The sequence below is a fragment of the Drosophila tropicalis genome, unplaced genomic scaffold (genome assembly GCF_018151085.1).
Source record: "Drosophila tropicalis isolate 14030-0801.00 unplaced genomic scaffold, ASM1815108v1 contig_158, whole genome shotgun sequence".
Lineage (NCBI taxonomy): Eukaryota > Metazoa > Arthropoda > Insecta > Diptera > Drosophilidae > Drosophila > Drosophila tropicalis.
The window spans coordinates 1,903,820-1,928,241 of NW_027172602.1; the positions used below are offsets into that span (position 1 = coordinate 1,903,820).

The 24,422-nt window shown below is 37.8% G+C and overlaps 6 protein-coding genes across 6 annotated transcripts; 3 read left to right on the plus strand and 3 right to left on the minus strand.

The window, feature by feature from the left end:
* Positions 1-1,736: 1,736 nt before the first annotated feature.
* On the minus strand, positions 1,737-3,682 carry obst-A (obstructor-A). Its single transcript, XM_068302945.1, has 4 exons — positions 3,484-3,682; positions 2,599-2,802; positions 2,329-2,532; positions 1,737-2,262 (listed from the first exon to the last, which is right to left on the minus strand). The coding sequence occupies exons 1-4, from the start codon at positions 3,527-3,529 to the stop codon at positions 2,015-2,017; spliced, it is 702 nt and encodes a 233-aa protein (XP_068159046.1). The 5' UTR covers positions 3,530-3,682; the 3' UTR covers positions 1,737-2,014.
* A 2,855-nt stretch (positions 3,683-6,537) lies between these two features.
* Positions 6,538-8,303, plus strand: LOC137586486 (uncharacterized). Its single transcript, XM_068302546.1, is given in 3 exon segments — positions 6,538-7,289; positions 7,358-7,523; positions 7,525-8,303. Coding segments are annotated over 3 exon segments (1,449 nt in total). The 5' UTR covers positions 6,538-6,591; the 3' UTR covers positions 8,110-8,303.
* Positions 8,304-9,299: 996 nt separating this feature from the next.
* On the minus strand, positions 9,300-13,763 carry LOC137585831 (uncharacterized). The gene is made up of 3 exons (XM_068301809.1): positions 12,810-13,763; positions 11,829-12,031; positions 9,300-9,466 (listed from the first exon to the last, which is right to left on the minus strand). The coding sequence occupies exons 1-3, from the start codon at positions 13,498-13,500 to the stop codon at positions 9,410-9,412; spliced, it is 951 nt and encodes a 316-aa protein (XP_068157910.1). The 5' UTR covers positions 13,501-13,763; the 3' UTR covers positions 9,300-9,409.
* Positions 13,562-17,035, minus strand: LOC137583315 (transcription factor SPT20 homolog). The gene is made up of 4 exons (XM_068298255.1): positions 17,013-17,035; positions 16,456-16,658; positions 16,221-16,377; positions 13,562-14,943 (listed from the first exon to the last, which is right to left on the minus strand). The coding sequence occupies exons 1-4, from the start codon at positions 17,033-17,035 to the stop codon at positions 13,788-13,790; spliced, it is 1,539 nt and encodes a 512-aa protein (XP_068154356.1). The 3' UTR covers positions 13,562-13,787.
* Positions 17,036-20,749: 3,714 nt separating this feature from the next.
* MKP-4 (MAPK Phosphatase 4) lies at positions 20,750-23,473 on the plus strand. The gene is made up of 4 exons (XM_068301799.1): positions 20,750-21,088; positions 21,143-21,274; positions 21,453-21,552; positions 21,606-23,473. Exons 1-4 carry the CDS (start codon positions 20,932-20,934, stop codon positions 22,372-22,374), a joined length of 1,158 nt encoding a protein of 385 aa, XP_068157900.1. The 5' UTR covers positions 20,750-20,931; the 3' UTR covers positions 22,375-23,473.
* Positions 23,474-23,607: 134 nt separating this feature from the next.
* On the plus strand, positions 23,608-24,411 carry LOC137585842 (pyridoxal phosphate phosphatase PHOSPHO2). Its single transcript, XM_068301821.1, has one exon. It carries the CDS (start codon positions 23,608-23,610, stop codon positions 24,397-24,399), a length of 792 nt encoding a protein of 263 aa, XP_068157922.1. The 3' UTR covers positions 24,400-24,411.
* Positions 24,412-24,422: the final 11 nt, after the last annotated feature.

Genomic DNA, 24,422 nt, shown 5'->3' on the forward strand with positions numbered 1-24,422 from the left:
AATATTCTTGATACTTTTGACAGGTTTTCGGGAAAAGCCAACTGAATTTTTGAATATTTTTAAATGCATTCAATTAAAATTTACATCGAATTTACTATAAACTTTTCTAACCCATCAAAAAGTATTCCTCACAATTCTTTTCGGATAGTTTCAACTGATTGTGAGAATTAAGTTTTCCTTTACCATTATGGGCGACCCCCGTTTATGGTCCGGACCTGGGTATTAGTTTGGTATGTTGTCACAGTTGCGGTAAAACGTGATTGGCGTTTAGCTGAGAGCTTCCATTAAGTGTGTGCGATTGAAAGTAAAAGTCAAAGCTTGAGCCGAGCTTAAGCTTCATTCATGATTGGTTGTCGAGAGCTGCTGATGGTGTTGCGGGCCGGCAAGGGGGGTGGTTAAACGAGAGCGGAGGTGAAGCGATACCGTTACCATTACATTGTTGACTATTGCAAAATTGTTGCATAAGCCAAAACAAAAGCAAAAGCAACTAAAAAAAAAAAGCCTGCATCAAGCCCCAAGCTAAGCTTCAAGCCTGCAGCTAAAGTTGTTTGATATATTTTTCGTTTGAACTCTTTTTGGCTCTTTGTATGTCTGTATTTCGTTTTGGTAATTAACGCCACAATGCGAACAAAAACAAAGTGTTAAAAAGGGTCAACGAAGCGTCGAAAGGTGATCCTGGCGCAATAAGCCCAATCAGTTTCAATAGTTTCTCGTGTTTGTGGATTTTTCGAGAGTTACGACTTTGTTTATCGAAGAGATAAATGCTCTTTAAACCACGTACGATCTAATCCCCATGGGATTGGTCAATTTATTGCGTGTGCAGTGAAAGCTTTAGGTTAAATTGGTTACCCAAATTTCTTTACAAATGGCATTATTAATTATCTATTGTTAATTATCAAAATCCATTATATTTACATAATAACATAAAATACTTTTTTGATTTGCAAAATTTTATTTCTTTAGTGTTTTTGATGCTAATAATTCAAGACATTGGACATTGAATGTTCTTACATTAACTAGGATTTTAGAAAAGAAAGTGTATAAGATATTTCTACAATAAAAATCGAATAAGGCACATCTGATATATAATTTCAGTTTGTAGTCACTGATTTCTGTTTCACCCAAAGAATAAGATTAGAATTTGAAAACCGGAAAATCTATAAAAAAGTTCAGTTATCAAAACTACAAATAATTTAAATAAAAATGTTAGACAAAGAAAATAAATATTGATGGAGCTCTGTTTAAAAACACTTAAACTTAATTGTCAATTCTTAATAATAGAATCTAAAAAAGTCAAGTATCTTACTTACTTACAAATACAACTACATATATGCATGTGTGTGTATTGCCTATACCAAAGATCAAAATATAAAAAGATTTTGAAACAATAGAGAGTAAACATGTTATCGTTTATCGGCCACGATTTACTTTCAATTACTTTCGCGATAAATTTGTGTATTACAAAGTTATCGAAGTACTAATAAGTGAATCGAATTTTAAAACTTGAGAACTTAGAAAGTTTAATAAAATTGGGACTAAAAATTGAAATACAGTTTATATGTAACAGAAAGAGAGAGAGAGAGAGAGCGAGAGAGAGAAATAAAATTTTTATAATAGTTTATTTTTTGTGTATTTTGTTTATAATAAATTTAAGAATATTATAGAAAGTTGAAAAACATAAGTCTTGAAATGAGCATACAGAATATTTATAAAGAAAGAAAAGAAAAAGATTTAGCATAGATGAAAATTAAATAGAACAGAATAAAAGATAAGGATAGAAAAATAGATTACATTTAACAGCTAGCTAGACTTATTAAATTTAAGTGACTAACAACGACGCGAATCCTTAATCAGTGTGTTGATGTGTGTAAGTGACTGTGTGTCTATGATTTGATAGGAATACGAATGAAGTAGAAATTTTAGCAAGAGAAAGAAAAGGTAAAAGAAAGGAAACAAAGAAAGGGGAGACGCGCGATACGGCGGGCGGCACTTGGCCAAATATTGGCCATTTTATTTAAGGCTTATCATCCTTGTACCAATCCTCACAGCCGGGCACATTTTCGGGTGCATCACACATCTCGGTGGCATCGTTGTAGACCTCGCCCAACTGGCAGCCCAAATCGCGGGCATCCTCACCGTTAAGGCACACATAGAACTTCTGGCAATCGGTGGGATGGGGATACTTGGGATGTGAGACCACCTGACCACGATCGTCAGTCTTGGGCTGATCCTTGGGGCAGGTAAAACCAGTTGCAGATTGTCCTAAACAAAAAGGGACAAATACATTGTAATTTATTACAAAACGAAAACATATTAGCCTTTACTTACTCATTTCGGGATTGCAGCCCTCACGCTTGGCTGTATCGGGCCACACACAAGTTCCGGAGTACTCATCGAAATGTAGACCCACAGTGCACTTGGTCTCCAGAGCATCGCCATTAATGCAATTGTAGAAAATGTTGCATACCGCCGGATCTGGATGGGCAAAGAAACCATTCTTGCGTGGACAATATTTGGTGGATATGGGTTCCTCTGCAAAAATGGATACAAATTAATTGTTAGCAAGTCACAAAATACCCACAAAATAAATCGACTTACGTAGCTCTGTGCGATCTTCGCAATCGACATTGAAGGGCTGGTCACATTTGTTGACTTTACGATTCAATGGATCAAAGACCAGGCCATCGGCACATAGATGCGCTTTGGCCACATTATTTTCGCATTCATAAAACTTGTCGCATTGAATTTCATCGGCAAATTGACCATTTGGCTTGGGGCACTCAAAGCCGGCGGCAGAGATATCTAAAAACGGAAAAATAGGGGGAACACATTTAAAAAAATTAAGGAAATGAAATATAGTTCGTTAAACTCAAACTGTCAGTCCATAATTCACTTTCACTTTTTGCACTATATGTATGTATGTATGTATATGAATAGATATAGATATGGGCATAGATAGAGGTCTTCGTCTCTCTCTTTCTCTCTGTCTCTCTTCCTATTGAATTCAATTGGAGATGCTTTAACGGCTTAGAACAGAGATGAGCCAACATTGCTGGCCATTTTGCCAGGCCTATCCGTCTTCAACTTGAAGCTGGAATTGCATAATCTTTGCCAGCCCAGACAAGTTTTCCTACTGCAGTCTCTCTGTCCATCTTAGCTGGTTTCGTTACCTGTTTGGTCCGTTGCGTTATTTAAATTGATACCTCTTTTGCTTAAATGCCAAATGAATATTTATAAATTTAGTTCCACCCTTCTCCCCCATCAAAATGAAGTCCATTTGTATTCTTCTTGTGTCTTCGTTATAACTTTTTTCATGTCAATGTCAAAGAAATTAGCATTAATTTGCAAAGAAGAAGATGCGGAAGAAAAACAAAAACGACTAACTAAAGTATATGCTTATGTATGTATGTACATATGTATGTATGTGTGGGGGTACATTTTAATGTAAATTTACTTAGTTAATCTATTGTATTTAACACTCACTTGTCGCTAGCAACACTAACGCAATGGCACTGGTAAATAATTTCATTTTTTTAAACAAATTAAGCACACACTATTATTTATATTATTTTATTGTTACGCACACGCACACAGAATAATAAATAAATCCTTTAAGAAATTTTCCAAAAAAAAAAGAAGAAGTATTCAACAAAAAATCGCGACTTGAGCGAGCGTGGCAATGGTTAAGTTTAAACTAACAACGGAACGTCAAAGAGGCGCACTTTTCAAGACTTTTTACCGGTTGACGTTAGCGTTGACGTTGACAGCGACTGCGCGGCTGCGCCAATAACCTGGGGAAGCAGCAGCAACAACAACTGCAAAGAAAGCCAACAGACAAAGGTGTGTAATGAAGCGAGGTTTTCGTATGTATGTATGTGTGTGTGTGTGTGTGAGTGTACATGCAAGTGTACATAAAGAAAAGGTTAACTGATCTAAAAAGCATCCATATGAATACCCTTAATGAAATCAAGCTTCCTTATTTGAAGCACTTGCTGCTAGGTAAACCCTCTTACACTTTTTTTCAAATAGCCATTCATTTTTGCACACTTTCTTTTATTATTATTAAAGTTTTCTACAAAGGATATACTCAAGAACATAAAAGTATAAAAAGTTGTCGGGAAAACTAAAATCTTGAAACCAAAAATGGTCATTAAAATGTATTTTTAAATTATTATAGGTTTAGAGAATAAATTTCTGTGATATTCAATATTTTGAAGAAAAAGCTTTACAAAAGTTCGAATCCAACATGGAAACTACATACATATTTCAATAACAATATTGATATATATTGAAAATATGCCTAAAATAGACAACAAAATGAAATCTTTAACAGAGTTCAAGCTTAGCTATTAACTTATATTCCATTAGAATGGAACATTAAATTGCTAAAGTTACCTTAACAAATTGGTATCCATTTCATTCACTTTAAAAAACGTAGGCCAAAAACATCTATGTACATATATGAAATGCATAAATTTTATGTTACCAAGTTGATCAAATAGTTAGCAACACCAGATCTTTCTCTTGCATTTTATGTTACTCTTTTGTATTTCTGCCTGAATATCTTTCTATTTCGAATTATCTTAGCGGTGCATACACACACCTCAGTTCCAGTTCCAATTTCAGGTCCAGAGTGTATATATGTATGTATGCATGTACATATGTATGTACATATGTATGTATGTATCTATCTACTATATAATGTCGTTGGCGTTGCCGATGTGGCTCAAGCACCAAACCACACCGAAAAAAAGATATATTCATATGCGCCAACGCTCGCTCTCCTCTTACGAGGGGCGAATGCAAATGTTAATGTTATTACCTTCTTTTTTCTCTCTCTCTATTTTTGTGTTGTGTCTCACCCATTAAATTTACAGCCAACACATTTACCAAAATAAATAAAGTCCCAGAAACCAATGGAAGAAAACATAAAAGTGTATAATTATAAACTTTGAACAGAAGTCACATCAACCAGAAAGCGGGCCTTGAAGTGAAGGAGAAGAAGAAGAAGAAGATTGAGGAGGAGGAGAAGGAAGAGTTGAGGATCCATATCCAGATTTACCACTTTTCGACTGTATTGGATTTCCGCCGATTCGAGGGAAACTGTGTCACATCTGGAATGGGCAGATACAGATACAGATCATATACATAATATATACATATATATGCTAAATACAAATCACACGCAATGCCGCAAAAACCCGTTTGTCCTTGACAGATTTGAGATTTCCGAAAGAAAAAGAAAAAAAAAAACGATTGAAACTAGTTTAAGTTGGGACTTAATATCAGACTAAGTCCAAAAACAATAACAACAAAACAGTAGATTTAATGAGCAGCATATACATAAATACTTTTACTCTCGATCTATTAATTGAATTGCTAAATGAAGGAGTCATTGAAATTCTAGAGAATTTCAAATCATTTCGAAAGCAATTTAAAAGTCGTTTAGCAAATTAATTTCTAAATGAATCAAATGTGAGACTTAAGTTCTAGGCTTAGTTCCTAACCAACCAGTATGCATACTTACATATGTGTATATGTAGCTAATGGTTCTCCACAGTAGGAGCTGCAATCCCAACTGAATGGATTTTGTCTGTCCCACTGTGCAAATGGCGGAATATGTTTATCTGTATGCGGTTTGGCAACCTTTCTCAATTTAAGTTGCTGCTGCTGTAATATTCAGCCTGGAGCCACTAAAGATTTGAAAATTCAAGGTTTTTGATGATGATTGGAAATGAAGAAACGATTACGAAATTACTGGAGAGCTGCCTGCAGTTTTTTTCTTTTTTTCTTTTGTTTTTTGTTGATGGGACGCCATGACTTGAATATAAATTTAATGTGAATGAACCTGAATGCACCCAGAAACATACATACCGAAAAAGATGCATTTTGGGTCAACCCCAGTTGGAGCAGAACTGATGCCATTTACCTGCGAGTAAGGGGTAAGGTGGCAAAACCAAAACATACATACATAGATTACAATTTTAATTACTTTTATTTTTTATGACTCTTTACTTCTCGTAGAAGTTCCAATTTGTCGGATAATTATCTTTATTGTGCTAGAGTTGGCTTTATAAATGAAAAAATATATTAAATCTATCAAATAAGAAATTCTCCAATCATCGAAAATCCTTTTAGTTGTTTGTAAAAATCTAACAGAGACATTTGGAAAACCTGTTGTAAAGATTAAAAGCTTTTAATTGTAAATTTAAAAACGCACATCAATTTACAATAACAAAAACAAATTCGTGCCTACATTCTTAATTGACTTTCTATTTACCTGTTAATGACGTTCTAAATGATTTCACCTGTCGCGTGGGCGGAATAAATTATTTATGCTACCTTGAATGATTGTAAGTAACTCTTATTGCCGTTCTATTAAATTGCATTGCTTGGCAATGTCAAATTTGACCCTTTGCCATTTTAAATTTAACAGTTTTGTTTTTTTTTTTTTTTCGTAGTGAGCAGCGGTAGTATTTTTCCGGTATTTTAGTATTTTTGTGTATCGATAGAAAAGCAGGAATCGGTGCCATGTTATTGTGTGACCAAAGCTGCGAACTAAGAATCGTAGCAAATCGGCATTTTAAAGTAATGGGAAAAAGCAAAACGAAATCTTTAAAGGAAGGAGAAAAGGTGCGATCAGTTGCGCGAAGCTCTAGAAGATCATCATCATCAGGCAGCGAGAGCAGCAGTGCTAGCAGTGGCAGCAGCAACAGCAGTTCCTCCAAATCGAAATCCAGTAGTGATAGCGACTCCCATTCGGCCGATGAGAATAAAAAGCGGCAGCAAAAGAAAACTAAATCCAAACCCGAGAAGAATGCAAAGGATTCAGGCGATCACAGAGACTTGAAGCAGCGGCCAACAGACCAACATCGGGGTTCCGGTGTCAGTGGTGAGGAACAACGCTCGAAGTGGGACAGTCCCGAACGTGGCGGTGGATCTGGCGCTGGCGGTCAGCGTAACACAAAAACGCGCAGGCACAGCCGGGAAGGAGATAAACAAAAGGATCGAGAACGTGACAAAGACAGAGAGCGTGATAGGAATCGAGAGCGGGAACGGGAAAGGGAGCAGGAACGTGAAAGAGACATGCGACGAGATCGAAGTGGCAGAGACCGACAGCGTAGCAGAAGCAGGGACAGGGACCGTAGGCAACGTGGTCGCAGTAATGAACGCAAGGATAGAGATAGAGAAAGGGAGCGGGAACGGGATAGAGATAGAGATAATGATCGGGATCGAGGCAGAGATCGAGAGCGTTTCCGGCGTTCACCTGACCAAAGGCAAGCAGCTCGGTGAGTCTGCCTACATAAAGGCCTTCGCTCATGATTGTCAATTTATAATTTTACTATATCTTTCTTAGCCGAAGTCGCAGTCGCAGTCCTCGGAATCGTGATCGTGAACGTGATCGCCCGCCTCGTTCAGGCGGTCGAGATTTTGGCAATCGTCGGAACCAACAACACCAGCGTCGCAACAGGGATAAAGATAAGGACGACGAGCACTATGAATGGGGCAAGCAGAGCGATGAGAAAAAAGTCTGATAAACCAAATCCCGATGACGATGAACCCATTGAGAAGGAGAAGCCCAATTTTGGTCTAAGCGGTGCGCTCACCGAAGACACCAACAAGGTCAACGGTGTTGTGGTGAAATACTCTGAACCACAGGAGGCACGTAAACCGAAACGTCGATGGCGTTTATATCCCTTCAAGGGTGAACAGGCTCTGCCCACCTTGCATATACATCGTCAGAGTTGCTTTCTAGTAGGACGTGATCGAAAGGTCGTCGATTTGGCTGTCGATCATCCAAGCTGCTCCAAACAACATGCCGCCCTGCAGTATCGTCTGGTACCCTTCGAACGCGACGATGGCAGCCAGGGCAAACGTGTGCGGCTTTATCTGATTGATCTGGAGTCGGCCAATGGCACCTTTCTCAATAACAAAAAGATCGATGGACGCAAATACTATGAACTGATGGAAAAAGATGTCATTAAATTTGGTTTCAGCTCGCGCGAATACGTTTTACTACATGAAAATAGCAAAGAGGATCAAGAGGATGATGATGTGCATATCAAGGATGAGCCGGCGGATATGCCAGTTGAGGATATCAACGCATAGTTGATGAATATTATAAATAGAGATATAAATATATATATACACAAATACTTATTGTATCAATTCTTCTTTTTATTTTACGTTTTTGCAATTGTCTGTAAATTATATAACTTAAGTTTAAATTGATTGATTGCTCTTTAACTGCCACAAGAAAAAAAAAAACAAAAAAAATAATAATATACACTTCAAGTATGGCATGATATTATCTTTCATTTTTAGAAATTAGAAACCATGAATATAGACCGATTTCAAGTCAATCCGTTATCAACTCGCTGTTTATTGAAAACCTAAATGGGAATGTATTCCCAAAGGATATCCAAATTAAAGCTGCAGCAGTTAATGAACACAAATCATTTCAAAATGATTAAACTTCTTAAAGACCAAAAGAAAACGCGAAAGATCAATTCAATTTCTTCTTAACAAATTTATCTGATTTACTTCTCAGAAAAAACGCTAAATTCTTTTTTTGACCTTATGTATTATATTTTGTATGTGTCTTTGGTTAAATTTGCATTTACCATGAACCCACACGACGGCAGCAACAAGTGAATGTCAATGTAAAATGCTGACCAAGTCTTCTTGGCGGTCTGTGTATGTAGTTTGGACAAGCGTCGCATTAGCATTTGCAGTTCGGCAAGATCATGATGTCGTTTAAGTACTTTCTCTTCTCGGGTCTAATTTTTATTAGTTCGACTACCATGAGTAGAGCCGCCTGGTCCTTGTTGTTCCATGTAGATCTAGTCCCCCCAAATTGGCTCATTCCTACTCCAGTGCCAAGTGAGGACTGGAATCGAAATCGTCGCCAAGTTGTAGCCCCCGATTGGCTTAGAGGTCCAGTGCTACCGACAAATAGCCAGTCAGCTATGGTACGTGTCACACCACAGAATCTTCAAGAGACGGCCGCCATACGAGCCTCCATACAAAAGGCGATCAATGAGGGAACTTATGTGGTGGCCACCGATCCACAACAGGTGGGTGGGATCCAATATTAATAACTGATTTTTGCTAATCGCTTGCCGTATTCGTTGTGTTCTTTAGTTTCAGATTGCTCTTAGCCAACTGGGCTATGGCAATCAATGGCCAATACAAGCTATGCCCATGGCCCCAACTTTCCGTTTGGCCAATTTCTGGCCACGTTTAGGTCAGCGTCGGCAGCTGCAGACTAAAGCGAATCAGTAATAGATACATACATATAGTTAGGTATATTTCTTATTGTTATTATTACTTTTCAAATCTTCAAATTGTATAAATTATTAAATGTATTAAAAATCAATTCCCCAGCTTCTTTTCTAGCTGCTCTCGATCAGCGATCAAAGAGATGCGGCAATTTCAGTAGTTTGCTGCTGCGCCTCTTGAGAAACTGCAAAAGGGAAAAAGTCAAATTAAAATAAATGAAAGTTTCTATGTTTAGCATTTGTTTGGGGAATGTTTATTTGGTTGTTTTTTTTGTATTGGTGGGGGGGTGGGGGTCTTTGGGAGGAGCTTAGGGTTAGGACCTGAGGTAAACTAAATAATTTGGTATCATTACAGGTAAGCATATACATACATACATATTGTATGTAATAGTTACACAATAGTTGCATACATACATATACATTTCATTCATACATACATAATTCACATTTCATTATTTCTTTGTTTCTTTTTTTCTTGTACAAAATTTGTTACCTTAAATAGCTAGCAATCGATTAAAGTTCAAATAAAAATTGAAAACCAAAGAAAAACAAAATTAAACAACAATTACTGGCTCTAAAATATATATATATATATATTTTTTATATGGTATTACATTACATATACATATATGAAATCTGATGTGAGGAGAGGGAAGGGCGTGGGAGGCTGTGGGAGTGGGTGGGAGATTTGTAAGACGCATGCCAACAACAATGAATTAACACTAGGATCATATACAAATACATATACATCTATATCATATTCATTTTATATCATTATCGTATTTTGCAGTATTATATTGCACTCTATATATATATTTGTATATATATGTATGTATATATAATATGTATATAAGCAATATATCAATTTTTCGCCTATATTCAGTTTGCTTTAGCACTTTTCTTCTCTTTTTTTGGGGGTTGGGGGAGGTGTGGTTGTTTTTTTTTTGAGTTTTTTGTTCCCTTTGCAATGAAAAGTCGAATGAAAAAACCTAAGACAGGAGGAAAGAGGGGTAGAGGGGAACCGGAGCAGGAGCAGAAGGAAGATGAGGAGGCTTATAAATTTGGAACACGTTGGCGCACAACAAATCGCTCGCCTCCTTAATATTTAATATTTCCACAAAAATGTTTATTACAATGCGAGCTTATAAACAAATTTTGAATTTAGGTATACAATTTTGTTTTGTTTTAGCTTAATTTTGTAAGTTCATTTATTTTTCTTTTTTCATATATTAAGATAAGGCGTCATTTTCAGATCAAGTGTTTTTGCTCTGCTGAAATATGTGTTGTGTGTGTGTGTGTGTGTGTGTGTGTGTGTAGGTCGATCATATCATAAAACTAGACAAATAAATTGCAATCAAAATGTGGCCAAAAACCATAGAGAACTTATTAAAGTCAAGAAACTGCAAACAGCAACTAAATTAAGTCGATGTGTGTAACTAATAAAGTTTGCTTTTACTTTCGACTTATGGAAATACTTAATATTCCTTTGTTGTTAATTATTTGGAAGGCTACTACTGATTGATAGATAAATCGTTTTTGGTTTGACAAAAGTAACTTATAAAGTAATAAATTAAGTAAAAAGACAATAATAGATAGAAAGAGTGAGAGAGAGTGTGAGAGAGAAAAACAGTTTACTCAAATGATAACATAAATATTTTATTTCTTTAAAATTTCTCTTATTTAACTTTAATAAAGCTTTTCTCTCCATTCCAGTGTATTTCATTAGAAATAAAATTAAAAAAAAAAAAAAACATTAAAATTATAGTATCAGGAATTATTTGTTGTATCATTTGCATTGCAATCTCCAACTTTAAATCATTCTCTATGGTTATAGATATATATATAGGTATATAGACTGTATGCAAACAGATTTAGATACTTTATATGATCTAAGGTATGTAAAGCTGCAATACGCATTCAAAATTTAAATGGTTATGGATACTAACTAAAGCTAATATTTAATATATGAAACTAAGTAATCAGTAAGTAACAAGTATAATTCTAACACAACATAGGTGGCTAGTCTTATGGTTGCATTTTGTGTACATTTTTTTTTTCTCATTTATCTTTTCTTTTTTTTTTTTTTTTTTTTGTATTTTTATGGGCAACAACATTCAACAATATCCAGTATGCAGTTTATATATATAGTATGTATATAGTACATATATCCTGTATCTGTATCTGTATCAATCAATGATCAGTCTAACAGTATTTTTTTTTTTTTAAACTAATTATAATTCGAATGAATAGCCAACAACATGAGCATGATCGACAATTTTGTTTCATTTGGCTTTGGGGGCTTTTGGTATTTTCCATAGTTTTCCATACTTTTTTCATATTGTCGCTGTTGCTAATGATGTTGTTGATGTTGCTGTGTTTTGTTTTTGTTGCTAATGATGAAATGCAGTGGTGGTGGTGAGCTGGTGGTGGTAAAGTAGTGAGGCTGATGCAAATAATCATGATGCTTAACGATCGATCCTTCGGCATGTGCGTCAGATGGTGCATTACAATATATGTATCTCTATATATGTATGTATCTTATCTAACCTCATCGATATCCTCGCCCTCCGATGAGCTGCGTATGGTATTATATTGGGCATTCCGACTGCGCAGCATTCGCAAAAAGCTACCCACGGCAAATATGGTACGGCGATGTCGATGGAATATACCCTGATATAAGGCCTCTCGTAATGTCTTTCGATCCTCAACGTCCACCGATGATGTCAACGATGTTTGATGCGGCAAACGTGCTGTGAATGTAAACCAAAAACAAAAACAAAAACGAAAAAAACTATTAATGAAACATAAAATTCATAAAAATTGTCATAACGACCTTTTGTTTTGCCCATCTTTATTTAGGCCTATATTTATGTATGTATGCGGATGATTGCGATAAGCCGGAAAGTTGACTCTTGATTCTACATTGCTTCGCTTACAGATATGCTAAGATAAATATAACCATCGCTTCGGTTGGCGGCGGCATTTGCGGCGACAATAATGCCGACAACAAAAGTCGTATCAGACGAAACTAATTAAATTCCAACGCTATCGGCATATATCACATGAGAGAGAGAGACAAAGATCACATGAGTGAGAAACGATATTCAATTTATGAAACCGAAAAGGCAATCCAATTAAGCCCAATATATATATAGACATACATATATATGAACTTAAATATAAAATATGTCAATTTTATTGAAAGTGTGTGCATTATAAAATAAAAATGATTGCTTTAACTTTGAAACGATCCTTGAAACAAAAATATATTCAAAATGTTGTCTACATTTTCGAAAATCTTCAACTTGCTAAACTTACATCTTTATTTTCTAATATTGAAACTGAATTATCATCAAGATTAGATTTGACAATTGTTATTTCTAAATGATATGGCTAATTAATCTCTGTGTAGTTAGTTTAACTTAATTAAGTAAAGAAGGCTTAATCCGGCACTGATCAATCTCAATTTTCTAACAAATGTTCCGAATCTCTCTTGATATTCTAAAAGTCTAAATCTCCATTACTAACCTGCTATGGGTGATTTTGGTGATTTGAGTGCATAGTCATCCAAGTTTTTGCCACTCAAATCTAGTTTGAGAACCTTTTTTGTTAGCTGCTGTGTGGCTTGCTCCATGTTGCTTTTCTTATCAATTTTAATATCCACTTGTCGTTGACTCACTGCACTTTTTGACGGCACTGGCAGTGAACCAACAGCAGCAACAGATGTTGCCCCTGTAATTGTTGTTGTTGCTGGTGCTGCTGGTGTTGTTGTTGATGGTGGTGTTGCTGCTGCTGCAGCTGATTCTGTTGCCGACATAATGATTTTGTCTTGATTATTGTTGATCGTCGTCGTCGTGTTGTTGGTGGTGGTATTAGCTTCTGAATTTACTGCTGGCTGTTGCTTCTGCGTGCCAGCGGCAATTGCTGTTGTTCTGGTCGTCGTTGTCGTTCTTGTGTTATCACTGCGATGATGTTGATGACTGTTGTTGCTGTTGCTGTTGCCGTTGTTGTTGTTATTATTGGAGGACGCCTCAGCCGACTCACAAGTGTTTGGTGGCGTTAATGCCTTTACTGTTGCCTCAAATTGAATATTGCCGTTGGCGTTGCCGATATTTGTGTTTGCTGTTGTCGTCGTCGGTTGTGCTGCTGTCGCTGTCGTTGCTGCCGTTGTTGTTGTAATTAGAACGTCGTCGTCGACAGCAGGAACAACAACAACCATTGTTCGCCAAAATATATACGCAGTTAGTTGCTCTCACTGTCTCTGCTCTGAAAAAGTCGTCTGTTGTTGTTGCTGTTGCTGTTACTGCTGCTGCTACTGTTGTTGGTTGCTGTTGCCGTCGTTGTCGTTGTCGTGGTCGTTGCCGTTGTAGTCGTTAGCATATAAACGATTTCCGCTGACGTAGATGACAACGCGCGCCTCCCGTCCGTTCCTCTGGTCGTTTTTTTTTTGTTTTTATTGTTTTTTTTTGTTCTCTATTTGTTTTTGTTTGATTGCAATTGAGTGAGTTATTTTCTAAATGTTACTAAATTTTTTGGTGGTCTGGCTTCGTTGGGTATATGCATTTGTTGTTGCTCATGGCTGGCTGCCACCTGTTGTTGCTGTAATTGTTGTTGTTGCTGCTGTTGCTGCTGTTGTGTATAGTCTGTTAGGGTAATTAATGGTAATTGCAATCGATCAATATTGCTTTCATTGGTTAAACTCAATTGACTGAGATTGTCAATGATCTCATAGAATTTACACTGATCGAATGTTGCTGATAAATTGTTGCTGCTGCTGTTGTTGTTGTTGCTACTGGGCTTGATAAAATAATCACACATAGTCAACTTGTCTGCTACGTTTTGATGATGTTGTTGTTGCTGCTGTTGCTGCTGCTGCTGCTGATTATGATAATAATGTGTTAGTTGTTGCTGCTTCTGCTTCTGCTGCTGTTGATGTTGTACATTTGGTCTTATATGAACTCTAATGGCATCAATACTCTGCTCAGCTGTTGGATAACTATTTTTATTGTCAACGCTGTGTTTGCCACGACGCCAACTTTTCAATAACTTAACCAACGGCAACACAGCACTGTCAACTGTGTCACGTAGATGTTGCTGCTGTTGGTGTTGCTGCTGTTGCTGCTTAGTCTTTATTGCATTACGTTTACCAATCGATTCTAGATACTTGATATTGGCCTGCAACCCTTGTTCGTAGTAGCCGTTAGCCAGTTGCAGATAAGTGTAAAAGTCAATGCGACGTCGCTGCTGCTGTTGTTGCTCTTGTTGTCGTTGTAGGTTTTCCACCTTGTTCTTATTAATATTTAGCTTATAATGGTTACGGTTGACATTATTGCTGCTGCTACCGCCATGGTCACGTTGGCCACTACTAGTCTTACGATTGTTGCTATTGTTGCTGTCGTCGTTGTGGTTGCTGTTGTCGTCGTCGTCGTCCTCATCATTATCGTCATCAGCAATGGCATTCTGCAATTGCTGGACGTGTTCTCTATGTCTCAGTCTATGTCTGTGGCAAGAGTATATCCACAATTGCCGTTGGACAAGCTCTTTCAATTGCTCACAACTTTGGGCCTGTTTTATGAGACGCACCGCTGCGTTGTAGGTCTCGTCAGGTGGCTCACCGGAGCAAATGGTTTGACGCCCACGGGGCGCATACGTATCGCCGAATCTGTAATTAGTTGGGAAGTAACCAAGTACAAACAAAACATTAATTACAACAATGCCAAATGTAAACACACACACACTCGCACACACACACACCACAATAGCCTAGCAGATAGGGGGTTTGTTAGGTAAGGTATGAAAGAAGGGAGGACCGTGTCACCGAGTTCAGGGTCAGAGAGTGGAGCAGGGGTAATATAATTAAGCAACAGCAAAAAAAAAAAAACAACAACTACACACACACTCACTTAACTCTCTTTTACTTTCACTTAGTAAAAATATTTGGGCACTATTTATTTGCTTATGGTGTTATCGTTATGCAAATGTCAGCCAAGTTAGGCATACCTACAACGCAATCCCCTACCCCTACCATCCCTTAACGCGTAATCCTCTCCCCTCACTATGGTATGGCTAATACACTACAAAAAAAAAAAAAACTTAAGTAAAACAAATGAAACAATCTTTTACAAAAACATGGACTATCTCCCCAACACCGCCCATTTTAGGGGGCGTGACATTCTATCTTACAATAGTCTGTACATTCCATTTGCTGGCTTACAGCTTTTAAAGTCTCCAAGATCTAGGCTGACAAAAGGTTTATTTATCCTTATCAAACAGAGACTATTCCTTAAGGCGTCGTATATATATTTTGGCCAGTTTGATATACCGTTTCACCCAATGAAGGAGGCAAGCAACTTGACCCAGACACTTCATTATGTCCTCCACCAAGTGCAGGATTTTAAATGCTGGAATACATCTGTCCAGGATAATACCTTCATAGCAAAGCTTGCAGATGATTAGGCCAAAGATCGAGCTAGCTTCCGTTCAATCAACAAATCTAGAATGTGTTCTGAACGCAAATTAAGGGAAGAGAGGGACAAGAGTGAGGGAAACAGACATAGAGAGAGAGAGAAACACAGAGTGCGTTGTATGTGTGTATTTTTGTTTTTTTTTTTTTTATAATGTAAATGCGTAGCCTCAATCCCCCAACTGGTGGAGTGACGTCAACCATTGGAAACCTCAGTGCAAGGTCATGAAACTCGAGCTATGAAGATGAGTACGGAAATTTCATGTCAACCGCAAGAGAGGTGTCTGTCTGTCTGTCTGTGTGTGTGTGTGTGTGCAACCCAACCTATATTTATGGCGTTAACTGTCACACACCCACCCAATTGACTATCTTATATACCCACACCCACACCCCAACAACACACACTGCTGCTCACACCCAAAACCCCAAGCGTCCCATTTTATGTGTGTATGTATGTATGTGTTTCCTATGTATACCTCGGAAAGTAATGCACATGGGTGGGCCAGACACCACGAAATTGTGAATACTGTGAGGCTAATGAGCCAGAGAAAGTTGATGCCGTTGCCTCTGGGCGATGCTTGTTGCGACGCTGATGCTGCAGGTGATGCAAATGTCGCTGCTGGCGTTTTTGATGTCGTTGACGATGCCGATGTCCCGATCTCGTCCTCATCGTATGGGATAAATGCTGATGTTGCTGCATTTGCATCTTATAGTCCCGATAATGATTGGCGATCTCATGACGATAGCGTTCCTCTCGAAAACATTTCGTATTAAAGATACGTCGCATTGTCAGCCGTGGTATATATTTATCACCCGTGCTTAAGGGTACGCCTACTATCATTAGACCGGACATTGTGCTAAGGGCAAACAACGACGGGATATTGGGATGACGTTTCCCTTGGAGTGCTGCCGCCCTAACGAATGAAAGCAACGAAACAAACTACTTTGAGGCTTGACATTGATGAGTCCTGTGAGTTCTTCTTCCGATGTTGTTATTAGACAAACGAGACAACGAGAGTGAGATGGAGGGAGAGAGAGAGAGTCACCACTCCCCACCACTCCCTCCAAAACCCCACTGAGTGTGCTTCAAATTATGTACATTTATTGAACAACACAAATTCTGTTAGCAACAACTTGCGGTTATTTGTTATCACGTCAGGCAGCGATTTGTTGTCGTTTGTTTGACATCGAAATAAAATAAGGATCTCCCCACCCCTACCCCTTAGCGCCGACCAATTCACCCCATCAAACCTGCAGACCTTCCTCACTCACTACCTCCATCCATTTCCATCTCTTTACCCATTCACTTGACTGGCGGAGAGGGTGGAGAGAAGTCGGCTTGTTGCCAATAGAAAAATTAGTAGCATTCATGTCGTTAACTATTGTAACTGGTACATCTTTTTTTTTTGCTTTTTTATTTTCTCCTCTACTCTCTTCTTCTAGCCTTCTCTGCAGACCAGAAAAAAAACCCAGACCCCCGACCCAGACCATCTGCTGGTAACGGTAATTCCAACAATTTGCATATTGCGACACACGACAAACAATAGAGTCAGCAAACAAACAACTGTACCCATACAAAATATATATCTATATACATATATACTAGAATCGTATCCTATATAGTATATAATTTCTGTTTAGCTTCTATATTTATTCGTACACTGAGGAAAATGCAAGTGGCCAATACCAATATCATATTATATTCATTTTAGGTAGCTTTCCTTGAAATCTCTATCGATTTTCAGATATAATCATAGAACAGGACTACTTTAGATACCTAAATTTGACTGAAAATGAATTGAATCTTTTGGTCTTAAATCCATAAATGCAATTTTTCGTTTTTTCTCATTTATTGAGTGATTCCCAAAGTTGCGGCAAGCTTTTTCTTGTGTTCGACAACAATCAGATTAACAAATCAATCGTTTAATATCCAACTTAATATCCCTTCCCTTAACAAGAAATTAAAAGAAAATTGTTAAAACACACAAAGTTGAACTTGTTAGTTTTAGCCATAAGTTATTCAGCAACACTCTGAAATTTTCAAGAATCCTACGATTATTTTTGAAATAACGTAGCGTATGGATTCATTTTTGATTTAGAATGATTTTAGGCTTATTTCAATAAAGATTTTGTATCTCTAATAGAAATTTTGATACAGTTCTTATTGCTTAAGTTGGCTATCCCACAAGCATGTTTTACCTCAACATCTTTATGATATCTTTCTATGGGTTTGTCATCTTAATGCATAGTTGATGGGTTTTCGTGTAATGTATTGGAATATGGTATGTATTATATTTCTCCTTTTCATCTCACCATACACTTGCTGACTCGTTCACTCGTTTTTTTCATTCATTTTGCATGCACATCTCAATCACGTATAGGCAAATATGTATGTCCCTTTATATTCAATATATGTACATACACATATGTATGTGCATATATGTACATATGTACATATGTATGTATGATGTATCCATGTAGTTAGTTATTTATTTATGTATGATGATGGAGCACATGCGACCGACCGTCTGGGACAGGTGCATATCAATATGTGATGAATAATAGTATCTAATTCAGTTTCAATCGACAATCAAATAACAATATAATGTTCACCCTTTAAAAGCCAGTTGCCTCTCTCTCTCTCTCTCTCTCTCTCTATTTCTCTGTGTCTCTATCTCCGTCACACTTTAGATTCCATTCCACACATGATTAATTTCGATTTTTGATTATATGACGACATGCACTATACATATGTATGTATATGTATGTATATGTATGTGTGTATATATACGCGCTCACACAAAGTAGTGCAAAAGGTTTTGGAGCATGGAAGAGAGAATGGAGAATGGGAAGGCTATCACTTAAATTGACCCCAAAATGAACACGACTTACCAACAACAAACATTTCGAGCGAATTTCAGAGGACCGAGTACACATAAACACATACATACATATATGTACATATGTTTTAGTTTATGTGTATGTGTTTGTGTACATACATACATACATAGCTGTAGCTGAATCTGTATCTGTAAAAAGGCTTAAATTTCAGTTTCAATGAAACTGAATTCGCTATCAATCAATCAATCATCAATTGAATCAACAGAGAGGCCGCTACTTCATTGGAATGTAGTTATTGAACCTTTTTTTACCAGATATGCATACATACATATATAAATATATACATACATATGTACATATGTTTCAAGAGTATTTTCTCAATTCAAAATTCTAGTGGAATGTGCAATTTCTAATAAATTCCGAAATTCTAAAATATAATTTGCATTATCAAAATAAGCTTAAGATTTATTTTATTGTTTTAATTGGAAAACCATTCAAAAACTTGCCCTTTTGGCGCCCCTTCTGCCACGGCGCCTAAGGCGACATTACTGAATCTCTTGACATTCATAACTTGACATTATTTGTATTAGGTCACATGGGACATAAACATTTTGACTAGATGTCCCCCTTTAGCTCCGTGACAGAATTAACTTGTTGATATATACATATGTACACACATACATACATATATAACACTTTTGTTTTGATTTAGTGTTAGAAAATGTTCTTTGTTTTCGGATTATGTGATATTTTGGAATTACCGCACAAAATATACTGTACATACTTAATATTTGTTAAATTTTCGCCATTATTTGTATTAAGTAAATGTAATCGATTTCTGTTTAAGGGTAAGAATGTTCCAAATTCTCAGTTTTATTTTGACCACTGACAGTTTATTGAAGCATGCATTCTTCTGTCTGTACGCAGATTTTATTGTTCAAGTGTTTATTGTACAATAAGTTGCTAATATTTGTGCCTTACTTATGGGTAATTGGGTTTATTGGATACATTCGCATAAAGCGGGGCACTTTCCGGAGAATTTCTTTAACACATAAAAACAAACAAAAACAAAAACAACGACAGCGAGGACAAGAACGACTGTGTCTTTCCATTACAGGTAATTGCGGTATTTATTTCAAATAAGCACCGAACGGCGCCAGACGATGGCATCGGCGGCGGGGTGCTTGACGAGTGGATGACTGCGCCTTTAGGTAGGCAATACCTTTGGGCTGTCACTGCATTGAAAGGCAAGTTGCAAAACTATGCACAATTAAAAGAAAACTAAAGAGAAGCAACTGAGAAAAAGGTAACGGTGAAAAGTTTTTGTCAGTCCTACCTAGCCCAATGAGCGACAGTGTGTCGCTATGAGACTGTGTGTGTGTGTGTGTGTATGCATGTTTTTGTTCCTTTTTACTACCCTCCCCCCTTTTAACCATGCACACAATAAGCAAAAGGTTTTGCTCCACTTTGACATAAAAGCCCCACTTTCCTCTCTTTGTGTGTGTGTGTGTATGTGTGACACACTTATTATTATTTTGCCTTATCACACTCACACAAGCACATACACATTGACGCCAAACAGAAGACAAGCAGGCGCACGTACGCGTTTTTTCTGCTTTGGTCAATAAGCCGTTACGGTTAGCCAACATTTCAGTTGTTTAAATAGCCTGCAACAACTTATGCCTAATAAACAAAAAAACCTGAATCCTTTTTACCATTCATCATATCATATTGATTCAAAAAACTTACCAATAAAAAATATTGGGCAAATAGAAATTTACCGCTAATTATTCCTTTCCGTCGTTACCCACAACAACAGCTGGTCCTGCTCCTTGTATTTCTTTTCTTTGTGTGTATGTGTACGAATTTGTGTACGTCTGTTTGTGTTTGTGTGTGTGTGGGTGAATGTTTTTCACTCTTATTAACCAAAACTCTCACTGCACTTGCACATTTTGTCTGTTTATTTGAACTATTATTTTATGTTTATATATATTTCTTAAAAAAAAAATTCGAATTTTTCAAATCTAATGCCGCCTGACCGATCCTGATATAAATGCGTTTGATGATTGCCACGCTTGATCTTGATTGTGTCTCGTTAGTAGGTTTTGATGTTTATATATATTTCTAAAAAACTGCGTATTTTTTGCGGTATTTTTCGCGTTGCCAGAAATTACAATTAAATAAGTATTGCCACATCGTTCGAGGAGACCAGTGCTCGATAGTTCTGCGATTGATTTTGGCTGCACAAATACTGGGAAGTTACCGTATTGCTAGAAAGTAGGGATGTTAAAATAGTAAAATAAATATTGCATATTTGGGGGGCACCAGGATCAGGATCGGGAGCAGATGGAGCAGCCAGGAATCCGTGTGACGACGGCGTCATCAGGAAAACCAACACCAGCTGTGACGCAAGGCAAACGCAAGGACTCTGGGCAGCTGACACGCGATGATTTCGATGGTGGACCTGTCAGCATTGATGAGATTGAGATGGGCTTATTTTTGGGTATGCTATGAAATGATAAATGAGACTAGCGTTCACTCATGTATTCACCTTTAGGCAACCTGACGGCCGCAACTCACACGGAGACATTGAAGTCATTCAAGATTACACACATCCTGACACTGGACTCGGTGCCACTGCCACAACACATTGTGGAGGCCAGTTTCCTGACCACCAAATATGTGCAGAGTGAGCCAAGCAAATACTTAAGGCAGTAGACAATGGTCCATCAAATGGTTTAGTTGCAGGGACTTTTTTGTTTCATTAGATCTCTTGAAGACCAGTTGCCTTTGCTTAATTTGAAAAGAAAAGAATAAGAAGTAGTCCTGAATCTAATTAAAGATTTGTTATCTCTCTTCGCCAACAGTTGCCGACATGCCCCGTGCAGACATTCTCCAGCATCTGGAGGCCTGCGTGGAGTTTATCACTTCGGCCGTGGATCAGCAGGGTAATGTCCTAGTACATTGGTGAGTGGTTGCTTTCGAAACAATGAAACATTTTAAATAAATTGTTTCCCTAGCTATTTTGGTGTGAGTCGGAGTTCCTCTGCGGTGATTGCCTATATGATGAAACGCCATAATCTGGACTTTCAGGCTGCCTTTGAACTGGTGAGATCAAAGCGACGCTTTGTACAGCCAAATGCTGGATTTGTTACCCAGCTAAAGTTATACCGACGCATGGGCTGCAAAATTGATGCCAGCTGTCAGCGCTACAAGATACATCGCCTGCGTTTAGCCGGCGAGCAGATGCGTAAGGCGAAGATCCTGCCCCAGGGCTTCCATAGTGTTGTGAATCCCGATCCAGATATAGCCCGCGAAAATCCAGAGCCCAATGTATTTCGTTGTCGTCAATGTCGCCGCGTTCTTGCCACCAAATCGCATGTTCTGGAGCATAAACCGCGCGACCGACCAGTGGAGGAGCGAGTGATTATACCAACACCAGGACTTCCACCGCCGCCACCAACGTCCGCGGCGCAATGCCGCATTGAACAATTGTCTGAGCGTCTGCGGCAAGCCTCTTTGGGCTCACCCGGTCAAGAGGATGACCCTGCGGCAGCAACAAATTGTCGTCGAATATTGTTTGTGGAGCCCATTGCCTGGATGAATCGCATCATGCACAATGAACAGGGTCGCCTCTACTGCCCCAAGTGTGAAAAGAAGCTAGGCAATTTCAGTTGGGTCAATGCATGTCAGTGTCCATGTGGCGAGACAATGACGCCGGCATTCTATTTAATACCCTCAAAAGTGGAGCTATCCAAGACAGTGCAAAATGTTCAAACAACTGTCTAACCCATCTTTAAAGTGGGACAACTGGCAGAATACTTTAAAGCGATATTTTGCGTCTTGCATTTTGCGAATCAATAGTTTAAATTCCAATTTGATAATTAACTAGTTAGCCAATGAAATTTCGCAGATGAGTGTTTGTCTCAACCGCTCCAAGTGTGAGACGATAATGTAATTGAATACCAAATCCAATTTGGATTCCATCTTTACTATTTATATACATACGGATATTTACGCTGTTGTTCCATTTATGCATTGCTTAGTCTTTTTGGTTAGTTGTACCAATATACATATTTGTTCTGTTTGCATAGTAATTTTTAGCCACTTATGAAGCCAGACTTGATAACGTTTTTTTGGAAACATATTTTACATACATACATAAGTATGAAATAAGCTGAATATCCACATTTTCGGTGACAATATATTAGAAATGGAAAACCCAACAAAAGAAACTTTAAGATTAAATTAAAAGTTAAACAAAATTTAAAGCTATAAATGTTGTTGCATGTGTTTCAACAGTCTTTTGATGTCAGCCATAATACTTAACTTACCTAACTCTAGTATACATACATACAAACATATATATTTACTATATCATTGGGGTGCTAGTTGCGTAAATGTTTGTTAAATATTGAATAATGTTAACCCAACGGCGTCCCATTCACTTATTTACACTACACATACAAATTTTGAATGCTAATTTCAAGTTTTCTCTTCCTAGAAGGATGCAAAAGGAAGAATTGGTTTGATTTCTTCCACAGTTCTTCCACACTAAAATAAGATAATAATTTGACTAGAAGGCCAAAATATTGAAATCTTTTAAAATATTTTAACACGGCCAGTACACCGATTTGAAATCGAATCTCGTTAACATTATTATATAAACTCTTACAATGTTTAATCATTAATTTCGGCACTTACAATACCAATCGTTTGTGTCCGTGAGGAATGTTTTGTTTGTTTTAGGAATTTGAAGACGGTTTCATTTAACCGATATGGAATTGAAAATTGGACTCCGGACATAAGAATACCCTCCCAAACCCACTAACTCTAAACCAACTTCCCACATCGATTTGCTTCTTTGAGCCACTTACTTTCAACATGTAACTAATATATTTGAAAGTGACACATATGAAAATCATATTATGAATGTACAATTATTATAAACATACATACATATACTATGTAAATTGTAATAAAATTCAAGAAAATTTGAGATTCTTTTTATCAGCATAAAAAATGCTGCGAGACTTTTTATTGAAGATGGCTCGGTCGGCTCTGGGCCAACGGCGTTCGATGTGCAGCATAAGTAATGGAGGAGCCAAAGGTCGTGAGATGGCTGCCTTTGACTTTGACCTGACCATTGTGGATAGAGATTCAGATACGTCAGTTGGGCAGCTATTACCATCAACGGAACGCACCGCCGAATTGTTTGACCTGATACCAAAATGTGGCTGGGTTGCCTTCATTCAGCACGCCCTGCAGTTGCTGCATCAAAAGTATAGTATGGACGCAGTGGCGGTGGGTCGCCATATACGCAGCCTGCCGCCTGTTCCGGGAATTCTACGTCTATTACGACAATTGGCTGGACATCACAGCAATATGGACTTGTTTATAGTCAGCGATTCGAATTGTTTTTTCATCAGCGAATGGCTGGAGGCACATGGAGTGGATCATCTGTTTGCTGGCATCTATACGAATCCGGCCAGTATTGCAGCAGATGGTCGATTAATTGTCTCCCCATATGAGGAGCAGAATCATTGCGAACTCTGTCCGGTAAATCTCTGCAAGGGTCGTATCCTAGACAAGGTCATTTCTATGGGTAATTACAAGCGTGTCCTTTACATTGGTGACGGATGCAATGATCTCTGTGCCGTGCAACGTTTACGGGCCAATGACATTGCCTGCATTCGACGCGGATACGAATTGCACAGGAAACTGACAAATGCGCATCATCGTCCACAATTGACTTGTAATCACATTTTCTTCTGGAGCAATGGTCATGATTTGTATGAGCAACTGCCAAAATAAACGAAGAGCGGAGAGGGCGGGAA